We start from the raw sequence: 15,953 nt of genomic DNA, 5'->3' as shown, positions 1-15,953 counted from the left end.
TCGGCCAAACTGCAATAACATATCCCATAGCACTATCTTCATCCCGCTGTGTCAGTCGCCAGATGTCAGTACAGGAGGACCGTGAGGAAACACAGCACAGCCTTCCCAGCTCACAATACAGCCCATCATCCCCGCTGCTTATATCGGACAGCAGTTTCGAAGAATCAACCGCCAACTATGATTCCATCAGCGCAACTATTGAGGACGTACCAGAGTCTCAGGCGGAGATGTTGCAACCTACCAAGACCACGATTTTGCGTTCAAATAGTAAGTATTAACATTTACAAACATTTACATACATACATACAAACCACTGTACAGCAGAAATTGTAGAAAACTAAATAAACACAAAACTGTATGCACACAAAAACTTGTCTGTCTTCTCTATCTATTGCAACATTGAGGAAAGAGTGACTGCAATAGTGGCCCTGATGCACTTGCCACCTATGCCATTCCCCCCCCCCCGCCCCCCCACTCAGCCTGGTGCATCATGTACAGTGACCCCAGCCCCTTGATCATGTACATTCCACTCGGGGAGAAAGTTTTCCTTTTGTATCTCACATATGTTATGGAGAAAGCAGCAGGCTGCTACTATATCTGGCATGATTTTCAAGTCCACATCATTCCACTTCATGAGGCAGCGCCAGCGTCCTTTTAAACGCCCAAACGCATTCTCTTCCGCCATACAGGCCGAACTTAGGGCATGGGTGTATGATGTCTGTTTGGGAGTTAACTGAACATGCTGGGTGTAGCCCTTCATCAGCCAGCGCTGTAATGGGTAGGCTATATCACCAATAAGGTGGACCGGGATGTTCACACCATCTACGATCACCGATAAAACATTAATTTTATTCCAGGGGTAAAACATGAATATTGGTTTATGGGTGAACATTAGTTTAAGGAGTAAATAATCTTACCTCTCGAGGGAAAAGCCATCCACGAGCTTGCCCTCAACAATATTGTAAAGATTGGAGTTGGCGAGAACCCTCGCATCATGTGACCACCCGTGCCACCCTAGGAAGACATCTGTGAAACTAAAAATAAAGGTAAATTACAGTTTATGCATTATCATAAAACAGCCCAAGCCTATTTCAAACACATTAGTGAAACAGTGCTCACCAGTATTTGTGGTCCACTACAGCTTGCAGAACAATGGAATGCCAACCCTTACGATTGTAATAGTCTGCTGGGTTGTCACGGGCGGCGATGATGGGGATGTGGGTCCCATCTATGGCACCAGCACACTGTGGGTAGCCACGCTTCTTAAATCCTTTTATAGTCTCATGTAGCCACTGTCCTTGTGGCAAGGAAATAAAGCGATGGTACATGGTATCCAGCAATGCCCGCGTGACCTGGTAGACAATCTTGCAGACCGTGCCAATACCTGATTGTGCTGAACAGTATTTCCAAAATATAGTCGAATGTAGCACGAGACATCCTGAAATGTGCCATCCACTGCTCCTCCTGATACGCTAAAATGGTCTGCGTGAATGCTTCTCCATGTCTGCGATCTCACCCACATTCTTCGGCTTGGTGTAGAGCTCTTTCTTATGAGAGAAGTAACTGGCTGATATCAGCACTCTCCTCCTTTTCAAATAATGGCGTCGAGAACTAGCCCTCTCTGCAAAGAATTGAGCCCTCCTTCTCCAACTCAGCAGTAGATAGCACAAGGTGAGAAGCGGCATCAAGCTGTCTGTAGCAAATATAAGCAGCAAAAAAATGCAAACAGTCTGCAACTCCATGTTAGACACAGCTACTGCATCGGTCTCCATTGCTGCAATGCTGTGAGCAGGCCCCACCCCTCCCTTTTGTTCCTTTTCGTGACATCATCTTGATGAGACAGTAAAAAGTCAGTTTTTAATTACAGCAATAGGCTTTTACAGAGCTTACCCGGGTTAAGTGGAAACAGATCCAACCCGGGAATAACCCGTGTCGAAGTGCAGTGGAAACGGCGGGGCCGACATGGGTTGTAGCCGGGTTAAACATCCCGGATGGGACCCGGTACTCAGGTGCAAAAGGGGTATAAGTCTCCAAATCTTCAAGCGTTCAGGCTAGCTTATCAAATTCCCACATATCCTTCATAAACTTTTCTTTTCAGTTGTATCCCCACTGCACAGTCCACACATATCCTCACATGTTTTCTCTTTCTTAACTTTCCCATCCTCCTAACCCCAGGCCAACATTGCTGTGTGACCCCATCATACAGACCTCCATGAACCTTTGCAATCTTGTGGACCATTATGCACTATATGACGCCTATCCTTGTGTGTCAATGCCTATTTCCCTATAGATTATGTGCTTGCGAGCAGGGCCTTCCTACCTCTGTCTGTCATTACCCGGTTTTGTTTTATCACTGTTTCCAATTCTAAGCGCAACGGAATTTGCTGCGCTATGTAAGAAACTGTTAATAAATAATAATAAATAATAAATGAAAAGGATTAGGAGGAGTTTCATATGGTCTTTTATAGAAATATGCTGAGTGACCACTCCTTTTGTGAGAGGTCACTTCTAGGAAACATCATTATACTGTAAGGCCGGGTACACTTCAGATCGAGGTGTTCATGGACGTTCCGCTGGGCAACGGGACGATGAACTACCATGCCAGCATGGCATCATACATAATATCTGATGAACTACTATACCATACATGGCATCATACATAAGGGCCTCACCTCCCGGCTCCCTCACCTCCCCCAGCGGCGCTGTATACTCCCGTGCCCTGATTGCCGGGTACTTACAGCGGATGCGCTCCGGTCACAGGCACACACACCGCTGCTGCTCTCCTGGACCCGCCGAAATCGTGATCTGGTGCGGGTCTGGAAATGGACCGCGCCGCTGGCGTGGACACTGTGGCCGTACAGGGACCCCACTAGACCACCAGGGCAAGGGGCACAGGTCGGATTTCTTAAAATCCGTTTCAAATAGGCCCCGTAGTACCCGGAGGTGAAGTCCAGCAGAGGGGATAAGGCTCTGACTTGTAGCCCCTCCCCCAGCTCCAGGCGCCATCTACAGCAGATGTTCCCTCTCCCTCACTCTCTGTCAGCGTTTGGTCGCCATTACACACAGCTGCGCTGATTCTGGGACTGCTGGGCAATGTCTCCTCTGTAAAGCCGCCTGCCTCATCAGCGCTGTGCATTTTCAGGATACTTAAGTATTCTACATGTCGTTTAGACAGTGTTAGTTAAGAACAAGTGCATAACTACAGGGATATTTAGTACAAGTATCCTGTGATATACATCCAGTATTTACTGTGCATTGTTATATCTGTATACATACATAGCTTTACTTCGTATTGCTAGTCCAGTTACTTAGTATTGCTAGTCCAGTGCAGTTTTATTGTTGTTTGTAATAATTTCTGCATTGTACATGTGACTGTGTGTGCCAATAGCTGCTGTGTGGTTTCTATTCCGTGTATCTCACACATATTGCTATCCCTATATTCTGTACCCTGAAGGGTGCTAAGTGCATCAGGGTTTCATATATATAGGGTTTTCACAGGATATACTACTTTGGGATTTTTCTCTGTGTATTTCAGTTACCATATACCTCTTAAATCCTCTGTTTGTGCTCTTCATTTGCAGTCATACTCCACGGGGGTGTTTTGTCAGGTACTTTGGCTATATTGTACTACTACACCCTACGGCTACATTTCCAAATAATGTCTGCTACACAGGGCGGTAGATCCGTGGCAGCTCATGCGTCATGTAGTGCTGATGCCGCGGATACCTCACTGGTCCCTGCTCAGAGCATGGTGCACCTGGGGGCACTGCTGGACACACACAGCCAAAGACTGTTTCTATCTCCAGAGAAAGTCCTGAAACTTCAGGACAGGATCAGATACTTCCTCTCTCGCCCAAAAGTGTCGATACACTCGGCGATGCAAGTACTAGGCCTCATGGTGTCGGCTTTCGACATGGTAGAGTATGCTCAATTTCATTCCCACCCTCTACAGAGGTTAATCCTTTACAAATGGGACGGCCTGCCTCACCGGATCAGGACTCACATGATCTCCTTGACTCCGGAGGTTCGCCTGTCACTGACCTGGTGGCTACAGGACCAGCAACTGAGCAGGGGTCGTCCCTTCTGGATCTCCATCTGGGTCCTCCTAACGACAGATGCCAGTCTGCGGGGTTGGGGAGCGGTGTTGGAGCAACACACTCTACAGGGTTGGTGGACCATGGAGGAATCTCTCCTCCCAATAAACATTCTGGAGTTGCGGGCAGTGTTCAATGCTTTGAAACTGGCCCTGCCTCTTGTACAGAACAGGCCTGTTCAAGTACAGTCAGACAACGCCACCACGGTGGCGTACATAAATCATCAGGGCGGCACTCAAAGCCGCATGGCAGTGTTGGAAGTGTCAAAGATTCTTCTATGGGCAGAACGCCATCTGCCAGCAATTTCGGCAGTGTTCATTCCGGGGGTCCTTAACTGGGAAGTGGACTTCCTCAGTCGTCAGGACGTACATGCCAGAGAGTGGAGTCTTCATCTGGAAGTCTTTAAACTCCTAATGGACAAATGGGGCCTACCAGATGTAGACCTGATGGCGTCTCGACACAATCACAAGGTTCTGGTCTTCGGAGCAAGGACAAGGGATCCTCAAGCAGCGTTCGTGGACGCACTGGCAATTTCATGGATCTTTCGGCTGCCCTACGTGTTCCCTCCGGTGTCACTCCTGCCCAGGGTAATTCAGAAGTTCAAGCAAGAAGGAGGAATACTACTTCTCATCGCTCCAGCGTGGCCCAGATGACATTGGTTCTCAGAACTATAGGTCTCTCGATAGAGCATCCTCTTCTACTTCCGCAACGCCCAAACCTCCTCGTTCAGGACCCTTGTGTCTACCAGAATCTGGACCGACTGGTTGACGGCGTGGCTCTTGAAGCTTCAGTTCTGAGGGCCAAAGGATGTTCTGAGGGCCAAAGGATTTTCTGAGGCGGTCATTCAAACTATGTTGAAGGCCCGTAAACCGGCTTCTGCTCGGATTTATTATAGGGTTTGGAATTCTTACTTCACGAATTACGATGCCTACAAGTTCAGTACTGCCAAACTTTTGGCTTTTCTGCAACAGGGCCTGGACTTAGGCCTCCCTCAAGGTTCATATTTCAGCCTTGTCGGTATGGTTTCAGAGAAATATTGCGACTCTGCCTGATGTTCATACCTTCACTCAGGGTGTTTTATGGATTCAACCTCCCTATGTTCCTCCTGTGGCTCCTTGGGATTTGTCGGTTGTTCTGGATGCCCTACAAGAGTCTCCATTTAAACCTCTTGAGTCTATGGACCTTAAGTGACTTATTCTTAAGGTCTTGTTTTTACTGGCTATTGTTTCTGCTAGAAGGGTTTCAGACTTGGGTGCCTTGTCCTGTCGGTCACCCTTTCTGATTTTTCACCATGACCAGGCGGTTCTTAGAACTCGCCCTGGTTATCTGACTAAGGTGGTATCGTCTTTTCACCTTAACCAAGAGATTGTGGTTACGGCCTTTACCTCTCGAGGTTTATCCTCCAAAGAGCGGTCTTTGGATGTGGTACGGGCTCTCCGTATTTATGTGAAAAGAACGGTTTTGCTTAGGAATTCTGATTCTTTCTTTGTTCTTTTTGGTTTTCACAAACTTGGCTGGCCTGCTAATAAGCAGACATTGGCTAGATGTTTTAGAATGGTGATTGCACAAGCTTATGTACAGGCTGGACTTCCAGCTCCTGCTACTATCAAGGTCCATTCTATTTGGTCTGTTGGACCTTCTTGGGCGGCCCACCATGGCGTGTCCCTAGAACAATTGTGCAAGGAGGCTACGTAGTCATCAGTGAACACGTTCATCAGGTTCTATGCCTTTGATGCTTCCTTTGGACGCTGGGTTCTTGTGCCCATTACAGTGCGTCCCCTCCCATGAGGAACTGCTTTAGGACATCCCCGATGTTATTCCTGTGGAATACCAGTGTACCCCGCTGCAGAAAAGGAGATTTATGGTAAGAACTTACCTTTGTTAAATCTGTTTCTGCGAGGTACATTGGATTCCACAGGGCGCCCACCCTGACGCACTTAGCTTCTTTGGGTTTGTATGGCATTAGCCGCTGGTACCTTCTCCTGTCGTGAGAATGTATTTGTCTGTGGCTACTAACTATTGTTGTCTCTTTTACCTGCTACTGCATTGGACTGGTTAACAAAACTGAACTCCAGTGCCTGGAGGCGGGGATATAGAGGAGGCGGCGCTATGCATTCTGGGAACAGTCAAAGCTTTTAGCTTATTGGTGCCTCGGATCAAGATCCAACTCTACACCCTGATGATAGTCCCTGTGGAATCCAGTGTACCTTGCAGAAAGAGATTTAACAAAGGTAAGTTCTTACCATAACTCTAATTTTTTTTGAAAAATGACAGATAGGAGCTGGTTGGTTGGTACTTTATCACGGTGCAATTTATCACTCTCAGAGGCTTGAAAAAATCTGGGCCCTAGGGGACTTTTTACTAAGCCTTGGATGGAGATAAAGTACCATTCAGTCGGCTCCTAATGCCATGCCACAGGCTGTGTTTGAAAAATGACTGCTAGGAGCTGATTGGCTGGTACTTTATCTCCATCCAAGGCTTAGTAAACAGGCCCCTTAGTGAGGTGTCAGTGTTACTGATTCTACAGTACGCAATAATCCAGAAAAACCTGTATGTGTAAAACATTCTTTGGGGTGAGAAATCACATGACGCTGCTGCAGCGGGTTGTATTCATGTGACCAGCGGTCGGGAGACCGACGGTCACATGACCTCCACCGACATCCCGCCTCCTCACTATCCCGATGGTCGGCATGCCGACCAACAGGGACTATTTCCACCCGTGGGTGTCCACGACACCCATAGAGTGGGAATAGAACCCGTGGCGACTGCAGGTCGCCACCGAGCCCGCAGCATGGCAAGCGTAGCGAGCCCGCAAGGGGCTTGCTGCACTTGCCCCTCCCCGCCGGGATCCCGGCGTCGGTATGCTGCCGGGATCCCGGCGTCGGTATGCTGACCGGCGGTCTCCTGACCGCCGGTCAGACATACTACACCCGCTGCAGCAGCTGCCCTCATTTATAATTACAGTTTGTTAGTGGGCACAATAGTCTTAAGACTTTTATTTTTGATTCTCCCTTCCCGCTGCGCCTTTATTGTGGGATTTTAATATTATAAACTGTTTTTAGAAACCTATCTATCTTTCTTGTATGGGTGATTTAATTTACATTTAAGATATCCAGGGACTTTTTATCACTTTACATTTTGTATCAGCTTCTTTTGTGTATTTGGTTAAAGTCCCATTTCACAAACTCCTATTTAGTAAAATAACGGAACTCTGCACCTCGTACCTCTTTTGCAAAGATAACAGAGATTTGAGGCTAATTAACACAATGCCAGTCAGTGTCCTAATTTTTAGAAAATAAGTCTGGGAAGCAAACACATGTGAGATACCAATGCAGAACCTTGGTCCAGATCTAGGAATTGTATACATTATTATTTACCATATATTGTCAGTTACTTATACAGTGCATATACATTCCGCAGAGCTTTACAGAGAATATTTAGCCAATCACATCAGCCGATGCCCAGTGGAGCTTACAGTCTATATTTCCTTTCAACTGGATCCATAAATACAAAGTAGGGTTTGCTTTATGTTGGGAGCCAGTTAACCGAACAGTATATTTTTGCCATGTGGGAGGAAACCCATGCAAGCACGGGGGATCAACCATGGTGGGAGTCGATCCCAAGACTTTAGTGCTGTGAGGCAGTAATGCTAACCATTACACCATCCATGCTGCCATGGATCAATACTTCCATGGCAGTGATATTAATACATTGGGAAGGATTCTCTAGTTAATGTTCAATGAACTATCCCGATTGATTCTCTGTGTCTGTGTTTTTCAGGGTCATGACAGCACTCTAGGGTTACTTAGGCACGTGGGGCGGCCGGCCTCAGAGCACTGCGTCATTGTACAAGTCTTGATGAAACAAGGAGCTGTACCATTTGTGAAAACCAACATCCCTCAGTCATTGTTAAAGTAAGAGCTTGATGACTGTATGCCTGTGATTCTGATGTATTATGGTCACTACGCACATTTTACACCTGCATAGTAACAAGAGACGTTCCAGATTTATAAATCCCTATGTACGAGGATGCGTCCCTCAGATCCCTATCCACTGGCATCTTCCCCTTCAAACTCGCTCTTCTATCACCCATTTCTCCCCTTCTCTCCTCTCTTGGGTGTCCAGTTGCCTCTCCACCATCTCCTCATGGATGTCTGAGACTGTGCTTTTTCAAACTCAACATGTCCAAAACTTAACTCATTGTCTACCATCTAACTAGAGTCTCCTCCCCTACACTACACACACTGTAGATAGTATAACGTTAATAAAACACCCATGCACACACAAGCTCACACACACACACTCGCAAGATTGACCTCAATTAACCTTGTGGTTTACCGTAAACTGCTGATTCCCACCATATACTTATGTGGGGAATTTTCCCCATAGAAGCATATGGGTTCATCATGATTGAAAAGCCAGCAGCAGTAAGCAGATCGCTACTATGTGACGCTCCCTGATTGGCTGCTGGATCCTCTAGTGCATTATGTGGCATGCTGAAGAGAGGACGTATGTGGCTCATCTATGGCCTGTGGCCCATTCTGCTCATCCAGCACTCTCCTTGTGCTTCTTTGTAGTTTATGATGCTGTTATAATAAATTCTGCCCTCCACATATAAAGGAGAGATCAGTGGACCCAGAGTACAGGTCACTACGGTGATCATTATATGAAAGAAATCTTAGAAGCTAGTGTTCTGGATTGAACTATCACCGAGCAATATTGGGGGTCCCTGACTCCATCATTCAGGTACATTCTTGGCTCAGTGACGTCTCTTCCTGGTTCCTCAGCTGCTCTGTGGAGTAATATTGGGGGTACTTGACTCTGTCAGTCATGTACATCCCTAACTGCTCTTTGACTCTTCTCTGGTTAATCAGTGCTATGTGGGGTAAAATCTGGGATAACGGAAACTGTCACTCATGTACCTACCTGGTTACCTGACTGCTCTGTGGTTCTTCCCTGTTTTCTCAGCTGTTCTGTGGGGTAATATCGGGGGTTCCTGACTCCGTCACTCATGTACATCCCTGAATGCTCTGTGACTCTTTCCTGGTTAATCAGTACTATATGGGGTAACATTTGGGGTCACTAACTCCGACACTCATTTTACGAGGGTAACTGGATACTTCTTATTTCACAGCTATGACTGCAGTAACCCAATCTTTGGGCAGACCCTGAATCCTCACAACCACAAGAAGTCCCCAGGAGGATCAACTGGAGGGGAGGGGGCCCTCATCGGAGGAAATGGCTCCATATTGGGGTTTGGCTCAGACATTGGAGGAAGTATCCGCTTTCCAAGTGCTTTCTGCGGCCTCTGTGGATTTAAGCCCACCGGGAACAGACTCAGGTATGGAAGGAGAAGTATGTCTGACTGCCACTAATTAAAAGGTGTCTCCTAACTAGCTCACCAAAATACAGTAAGAATAATAATGTACAATATGGATAATGGGTTTATTCTGTTTATTACTAGTGCTATGTGGTTCGGCGAAGGTTACAGGTCATATGTTTTCTAGCTTTCTATCAGCTGACGGGGGCGGGCGATTTAGCAGGTAGTCAACAAACCTAATAAATGCACCTGTAAAACAAAAAAATCTGCAGGTGCTTCTTGGAGGTAATTGGGCATGTTGGGTCATGTGGTCCCCCACAGCTGGAGTCAAATAAGGGAAAGTGTCGGCAGTAAATGCTTTTTCTTCTAGCTGGTAAGGTTGAAAAGGCTGCCTGAGAGCCATTGTTCAATAGAGGAAAATAAATACAAGTATACAAGATGTGTCCTCTTACATCTTTGCTCTGTGCGCTATAAGTCACGTTACACATAACGCGTGTGTGCCGTGACCCAGTCGCACTGACCATCTTTTTTGCGATTGTTTCCCTTAAAATACGTCTTAGACGCAATGTAACGCAATAGGACGCACAAGCTTCAGCTGAATAAAATTATATGCAGCTTGCCTATATTCTGAGTGTGACTGCAACTGTATTTGCATACAAAATGCTATGCTACAATGTTTTCCTGGAAAACACTAACATGGCATTATGGATGCAGATACAGCTGCAAATGCACATAGAACAGAGGTTCCCAAACGTGGTCCTCAAGGTACCCCAACAGTCCAGGTTTTAGGTATATCCATGGCTCAGCACAGATGGTTTAATCAAATTGACTAAGGTCAGAGTCACCTGTGGCCAAGCATGAATACATTTAAAACCAGGACCGTTGGGGTACCTTGAGGACTGCGTTTGGGAACCTCTGACATAGAATATAGGCATGCTGTGGATCATTGTAATCAGCAGAGCTGCTCGTGAGTTCTATTGCATTGCATTGTGTCTAAGACATATTTTCAAGGAAATAATCTAAAAAAAAAACGCTCAGCGCTACCAGGTCAAACGGCAGTCGCTCGGCGCTACCAAGTCCTGCCACGGCATGGCGCATCTTGAAGAGCTGTTTAGCGTGACTGCAGCAAGGATGTAAGAGGACACATCTGTATATATTGACAGTAAGAAGTCATGTTACTAAAGAGCTAATATAGATTTATGAGAAAACAAAGAAAAATTGGAAGACAATTTTATAACCTTGGACCACGATGGCCGTATGACTGTGTGGCTTAGCTACTGTTGGCAACGATGACATGTGAATATTGGTTGGATATTGAGTCATTCATTAATGTTAATGCTGCAAGATACATTGGTTTCACCAGGAAAACATTGGTGTGAAGAGTGGATCTTGATCCAGAGGCACCAACAGGTTAAAGCTTTAGGCTGTGCCAGGATGCATTGGGGCCTCCTCTATAAACCTGCCTCCAGGCACTGGAGCTCAGTTTCAGCAGCAGGTCACCTAACAGCTTTTCTAAGAAGATTTTTTCAACTGGGCTGTCAGCTGTATGTCAGGGTGACACTTCAGTGCTGCAGCTCCATCACCTCCCAAGCAGCATTGCATACTCCCGCGGCTCTGTTCCCGGGTACTTGTGGCAGAGACGCTCCGGCTTTGGCACACAGTCGCAGACTGCTCTCCTGGATCGCGTGGCTGCTACGGGGAGGAGTTAAGAGGGCCCCCAGATGGGACCCGCCATTAAATCGCGTTCCATTCGCAACCTAGGGAGATGGGTCGCGGCGCTGGCGTGGACACTTTCACCACCAAGCAGGGACCCCACTTGACCGCCGGGGTAACAAGGCTCTGTAGTACCGGCGGTGGAAGTCCAGCATAGCTTGACCTGTAGCCCCTCCCCCAGCTCAGGGCGCCATCTCTGAGTAGATTTCCCGCCCTGGAGCTGCCTCGCACTCTCCCCCATTCCCTCACAGAGACACTGGGCGCCATCTTCTGAGCATAGCTACTACTAGTCTCTGGCATTGCAGGGCAAGGTCTCCCTTGTAAAGCTGCCTATATAAAGCGCTGTGACTTTAAAAACACTTGAGTATTCTACATGTCTTTATACAGACAGCATTAGTTAAGAAAGAGTGTACCTGTTACAGAATATATTGTGCGAGTATTCTGATATATACCTCCGGTCTAGGACCGCGTTAGAGCCCCGAAACATTGGCTTTTGCGATGTAGTACAGTTTACGGTTTTACACTTGCTACCATTCTAAGCCATCTCCTGAGTGCCGCTGCTTGTCTGATCCTGTTTGGTTATGCATCCATTTATCCAGATGGCACCGGAGCAAATATATATATATATATATATATGTATATGTGTATATATATATATATATATATATATATATACTATATATGTCCAGTCCACCTTTATTGTGATAATAATTTCTGCATTGCCTATGACTGTGTGCCTGTATATGCTGTGTGGCTTCACTCTCAGTGTTTCCCAGATATAACTGTCACTATATTCTGTACTCTAAAGGTGGGTACACACAGGCCAGTGTGTACGGCCGATACGTCTGTGAACTCCGTCGTTCACAGACGTATCGCGTCGGCCCCGCAGCACAGCCGACGGCCAATATATCTACCGATATATTGGCTCGTCGCTGTGTGTGTACGTACACATGCTGCGGCAGCCGGCGGTGATTGACAGCACACGCCCGCCCAGTTCATGACGTCAGTCTCCGACGGATCGGGCAGTGTGTATGCGCAACACACTGCCCAATCCGTCCATAGATATATCTGCCGATCAATTGATTGGCAGATATATCTACCAGTGTGTACCCACCTTAAGAGGCTAGGGGGGGTCATTCAGACCTGATCGTTCGCCAGTGTTTTTTGCTGCGATCAGGACAGAACTGCGCATGCACCGCAATGCACAGGCGCGTCAGATGGGTACAAAGCGGATTGTTGCTGTGCGATGGGTTTTACGAAGAATCCATTCACACAGCTGATCGCAAGGAGATTGACAGGAAGAAGGCGTTTGTGGGTGTCAACTGACCGTTTTCAGGGAGTGGTTGGAAAAACGCAGGCGTGTCCTAGCGTTTGCAGGGCGGGTGTCTGACATCAATTCCGGTCCTGGACAGGCTGATGTGATCGCAGCGGCTGAGTAAGTTCTGGGCAACTCAGAAACTGCACAAAATCTGTTTGCACCGCTCGGCTGCACATGCAGTCGTACACTTACACAGTTAAAACACACTCCCCAATGGCCGGCGACTATGCGAACGCAGGACTGCAAAAAACAGCTAGCGAGTGATCAGGTCTGAAGGATCCCCAAGGTGCGCCTGGGTCTGCTAATATAGGGGGTAATTCAGAGTTGATGGCAGCAGCAAATTTGTTAGCAGTTGGGCAAAACCATGGGGGTAATTCCAAGTTGATCACAACAGGAATTTTGTTAGCAGTTGGGCAAAACCATGTGCACTGCAGGGGGGGCAGATATAACATGTGTAGAGAGAGTTGGATTTGGGCGGGGGGCGGGTACAAACTGAAATCTAAATTGCAGTGTAAAAATAAAGCAGCCAGTATTTACCCTGCACAGAAACAAAATAACCCATCCACATTTAACTCCCTCTGCAAATGTTATATCTGCCACACCTGCAGTGTACATGGTTTTGCCCAACTGCTGAAAAGTTTTCTGCTGCGATCAACTTGGATTTACCCCCAATGTGCACTGCGGGGGGGGGGGGCAGATAAAACGTGCGGAGAGAGTTAGATTTGGGTCACCTGCAGTGCACATGTGAGTTGATCGCAGCAGGAACTTTGTTAGCAGTTGGGCAAAACCATGTGCACTGCAGGGGAGGCAGATATAACATGTGCAGGGAGAGTTAGATTTGGGTGTGGTGTGTTCAATCTGCAATCTAAATTGCAGTGTAAAGATAAAGCAGCTGGTATTTACCCTGCACAGAAACAATGTAACCCACCCAAATCTAACTCCTGCTGCGATCAACTCAGAATTACCCCCATGGGTTTGCCCAACTGCTAACAAATATTTATCCAATACATAAGATTTATTCACAGGTGTTGTACTTTGGCAATATCTTACTAAGTCGCTCTGTTGTTGCATTCTCACATAGGGGGAAATTTACTAAGCTCCCGATTTTGACCGAGATGCCGTTTTTTCATCAAAGTGTCATCTCGGTAATTTACTAAACACTAATCACGGCAGAGATGAGGGCATTCGTAATTTTTTGCAAGTCCAAGTAAAAAATTACGAATGAATACACCATCGGTCAAAACGCGGCTGTTTAAGTATGAATCTCGGTCATTTACTAAGAAGTGCAAAGCAAAAAACAAACAAACACTGCCGTGAAAAATTACAACTCGTAAAAAAGTGCTAAAAAAAACCAGACCTTTTTTTTTTATTCGTGATTGGATAGGCATGCACGGATCCATGAGATCCGTGCATGTATATCAGTGGGAAGGGGTGGGAAAGTGCTTATTTTTAAAAAAAAAATTGCGTGGGGTCCCCCCTCCTAAGCATAACCAGCCTCGGGCTCTTTGAGCCGATCCTGGTTGCAGAAATATGGGAAAAAAAATGACAGGGGTTCCCCCATATTTAAGCAACCAGCATCGGGCTCTGCGCCTGGTCCTGGTCCCAAAAATACGGGGGACACAAAGAGTAGGGGTCCCCCGTATTTTTAAAACCAGCACCGGGCTCCACTAGCTGGACAGATAATGCCACAGCCGGGGGTCACTTTTATATAGTGCCCTGCGGCCGTGGCATCAAAAATCCAACTAGTCACTCCTGGCCGGGGTACCCTGGGGGAGTGGGGACCCCTTCAATCAAGGGGTCCCCCCCCCCCAGCCACCCAAGGGCCAGGGGTGAAGCCCGAGGCTGTCCCCCCCATCCAATGGGCTGCGGATGGGGAGGCTGATAGCCTTTGTTGTAAAAGAAAAGATATTGTTTTTAGTAGCAGTACTACAAGGCCCAGCAAGCCTCCCCCGCATGCTGGTACTTGGAGAACCACAAGTACCAGCATGCAGCGGAAAAACTGGCCCGCTGGTACCTGTAGTACTACTACTAAAAAAATACCCAAAAAAAGACAAGACACACACACCGTGAAAGTATAATTTTATTACATACATACACACATACATACATACTTACCTTAAGTTCCCACGCAGGTCGGTCCTCTTCTCCAGTAGAATCCAAGGGGTACCTGTTGAAGAAATTATACTCACGAGATCCAGGGGTCCAGGCTCCTCGGGAAATCCAGGGGTAATCCACGTACTTGAAAAAAAAAAAAAAACGGTGTCCCGACCACGAACTGAAAGGGGACCCATGTTTGCACATGGGTCACCTTTCCACGAATGCCAGAAACCCACTTTGACTTCTGTCTAAGTGGGTTTCTTCAGCCAATCAGGGAGCGCCACGTTGTAGCACTCTCCTGATCAGCTGTGTGGTCCTGTCCTCACTGACAGGCAGCACACGGCAGTGTTACAATGTAGCGCCTATGCGCTACATTGTAACCAATGATGGGAACTTTCTGCTCAGCGGTGACGTCACTTTAGGTCAACCGCAGGGCAGAAAGTTCCCATCATTGGTTACAATGTAGCGCATAGGCGCTACATTGTAACACTGCCGTGTGCTGCCTGTCAGTGAGGACAGGACCACACAGCTGATCAGGAGAGTGCTACAACGTGGCGCTCCCTGATTGGCTGAAGAAACCCACTTAGACAGAAGTCAAAGTGGGTTTCTGGCATTCGTGGAAAGGTGACCCATGTGCAAACATGGGTCCCCTTTCAGTTCGTGGTCGGGACACCGTTTTTTTTTTTTTTTCAAGTACGTGGATTACCCCTGGATTTCCCGAGGAGCCTGGACCCCTGGATCTCGTGAGTATAATTTCTTCAACAGGTACCCCTTGGATTCTACTGGAGAAGAAGACCGACCTGCGTGGGAACTTAAGGTAAGTATGTATGTATGTGTGTATGTATGTAATAAAATTATACTTTCACGGTGTGTGTGTCTTGTCTTTTTTTGGGTATTTTTTTAGTAGTAGTACTACAGGTACCAGCGGGCCAGTTTTTCCGCCGCATGCTGGTACTTGTGGTTCTCCAAGTACCAGCATGCGGGGGAGGCTTGCTGGGACTTGTAGTACTGCTACTAAAAACAATATCTTTTCTTTTACAACAAAGGCTATCAGCCCCCCCATCCGCAGCCCATTGGATGGGGGGGGACAGCCTCGGGCTTCACCCCTGGCCCTTGGGTGGCTGGGGGGGGGACCCCTTGATTGAAGGGGTCCCCACTCCCCCAGGGTACCCCGGCCAGGGGTGACTAGTTGGATTTTTATATAAAAGTGACCCCCGGCTGTGGCATTATCTGTCCAGCTAGTGGAGCCCGGTGCTGGTTTTAAAAATACGGGGGACCCCTACTCTTTTTGTCCCCCGTATTTTTGGGACCAGGACCAGGCGCAGAGCCCGATGCTGGTTGCTTAAATATGGGGGAACCCCTGTCATTTTTTTCCCCATATTTTTGCAACCAGGATCGGCTCAAAGAGCCC

At 47.2% G+C, this 15,953-nt stretch overlaps 1 protein-coding gene across 1 annotated transcript in view; it reads left to right on the top strand.

The window, feature by feature from the left end:
* The window catches only part of LOC134957551 (vitamin D3 hydroxylase-associated protein-like), a 119,721-nt gene that overhangs the window by 29,232 nt on the left and 74,536 nt on the right, over nucleotides 1–15,953 (top strand). Inside the window, exons 4-5 of the mRNA XM_063939533.1 lie at nucleotides 7,875–8,008; nucleotides 9,229–9,435. Of these exons, the coding sequence (XP_063795603.1) occupies nucleotides 7,875–8,008; nucleotides 9,229–9,435 (341 nt within the window). The remainder of the gene's footprint in view (nucleotides 1–7,874; nucleotides 8,009–9,228; nucleotides 9,436–15,953) is intronic.

The sequence above is a fragment of the Pseudophryne corroboree genome, chromosome 9, assembly GCF_028390025.1.
Source record: "Pseudophryne corroboree isolate aPseCor3 chromosome 9, aPseCor3.hap2, whole genome shotgun sequence".
Classification (NCBI taxonomy): domain Eukaryota; kingdom Metazoa; phylum Chordata; class Amphibia; order Anura; family Myobatrachidae; genus Pseudophryne; species Pseudophryne corroboree.
The sequence above is the reverse complement of the archived record's forward strand: the minus strand, read 5'-3'. Positions and strand labels throughout refer to the sequence as shown.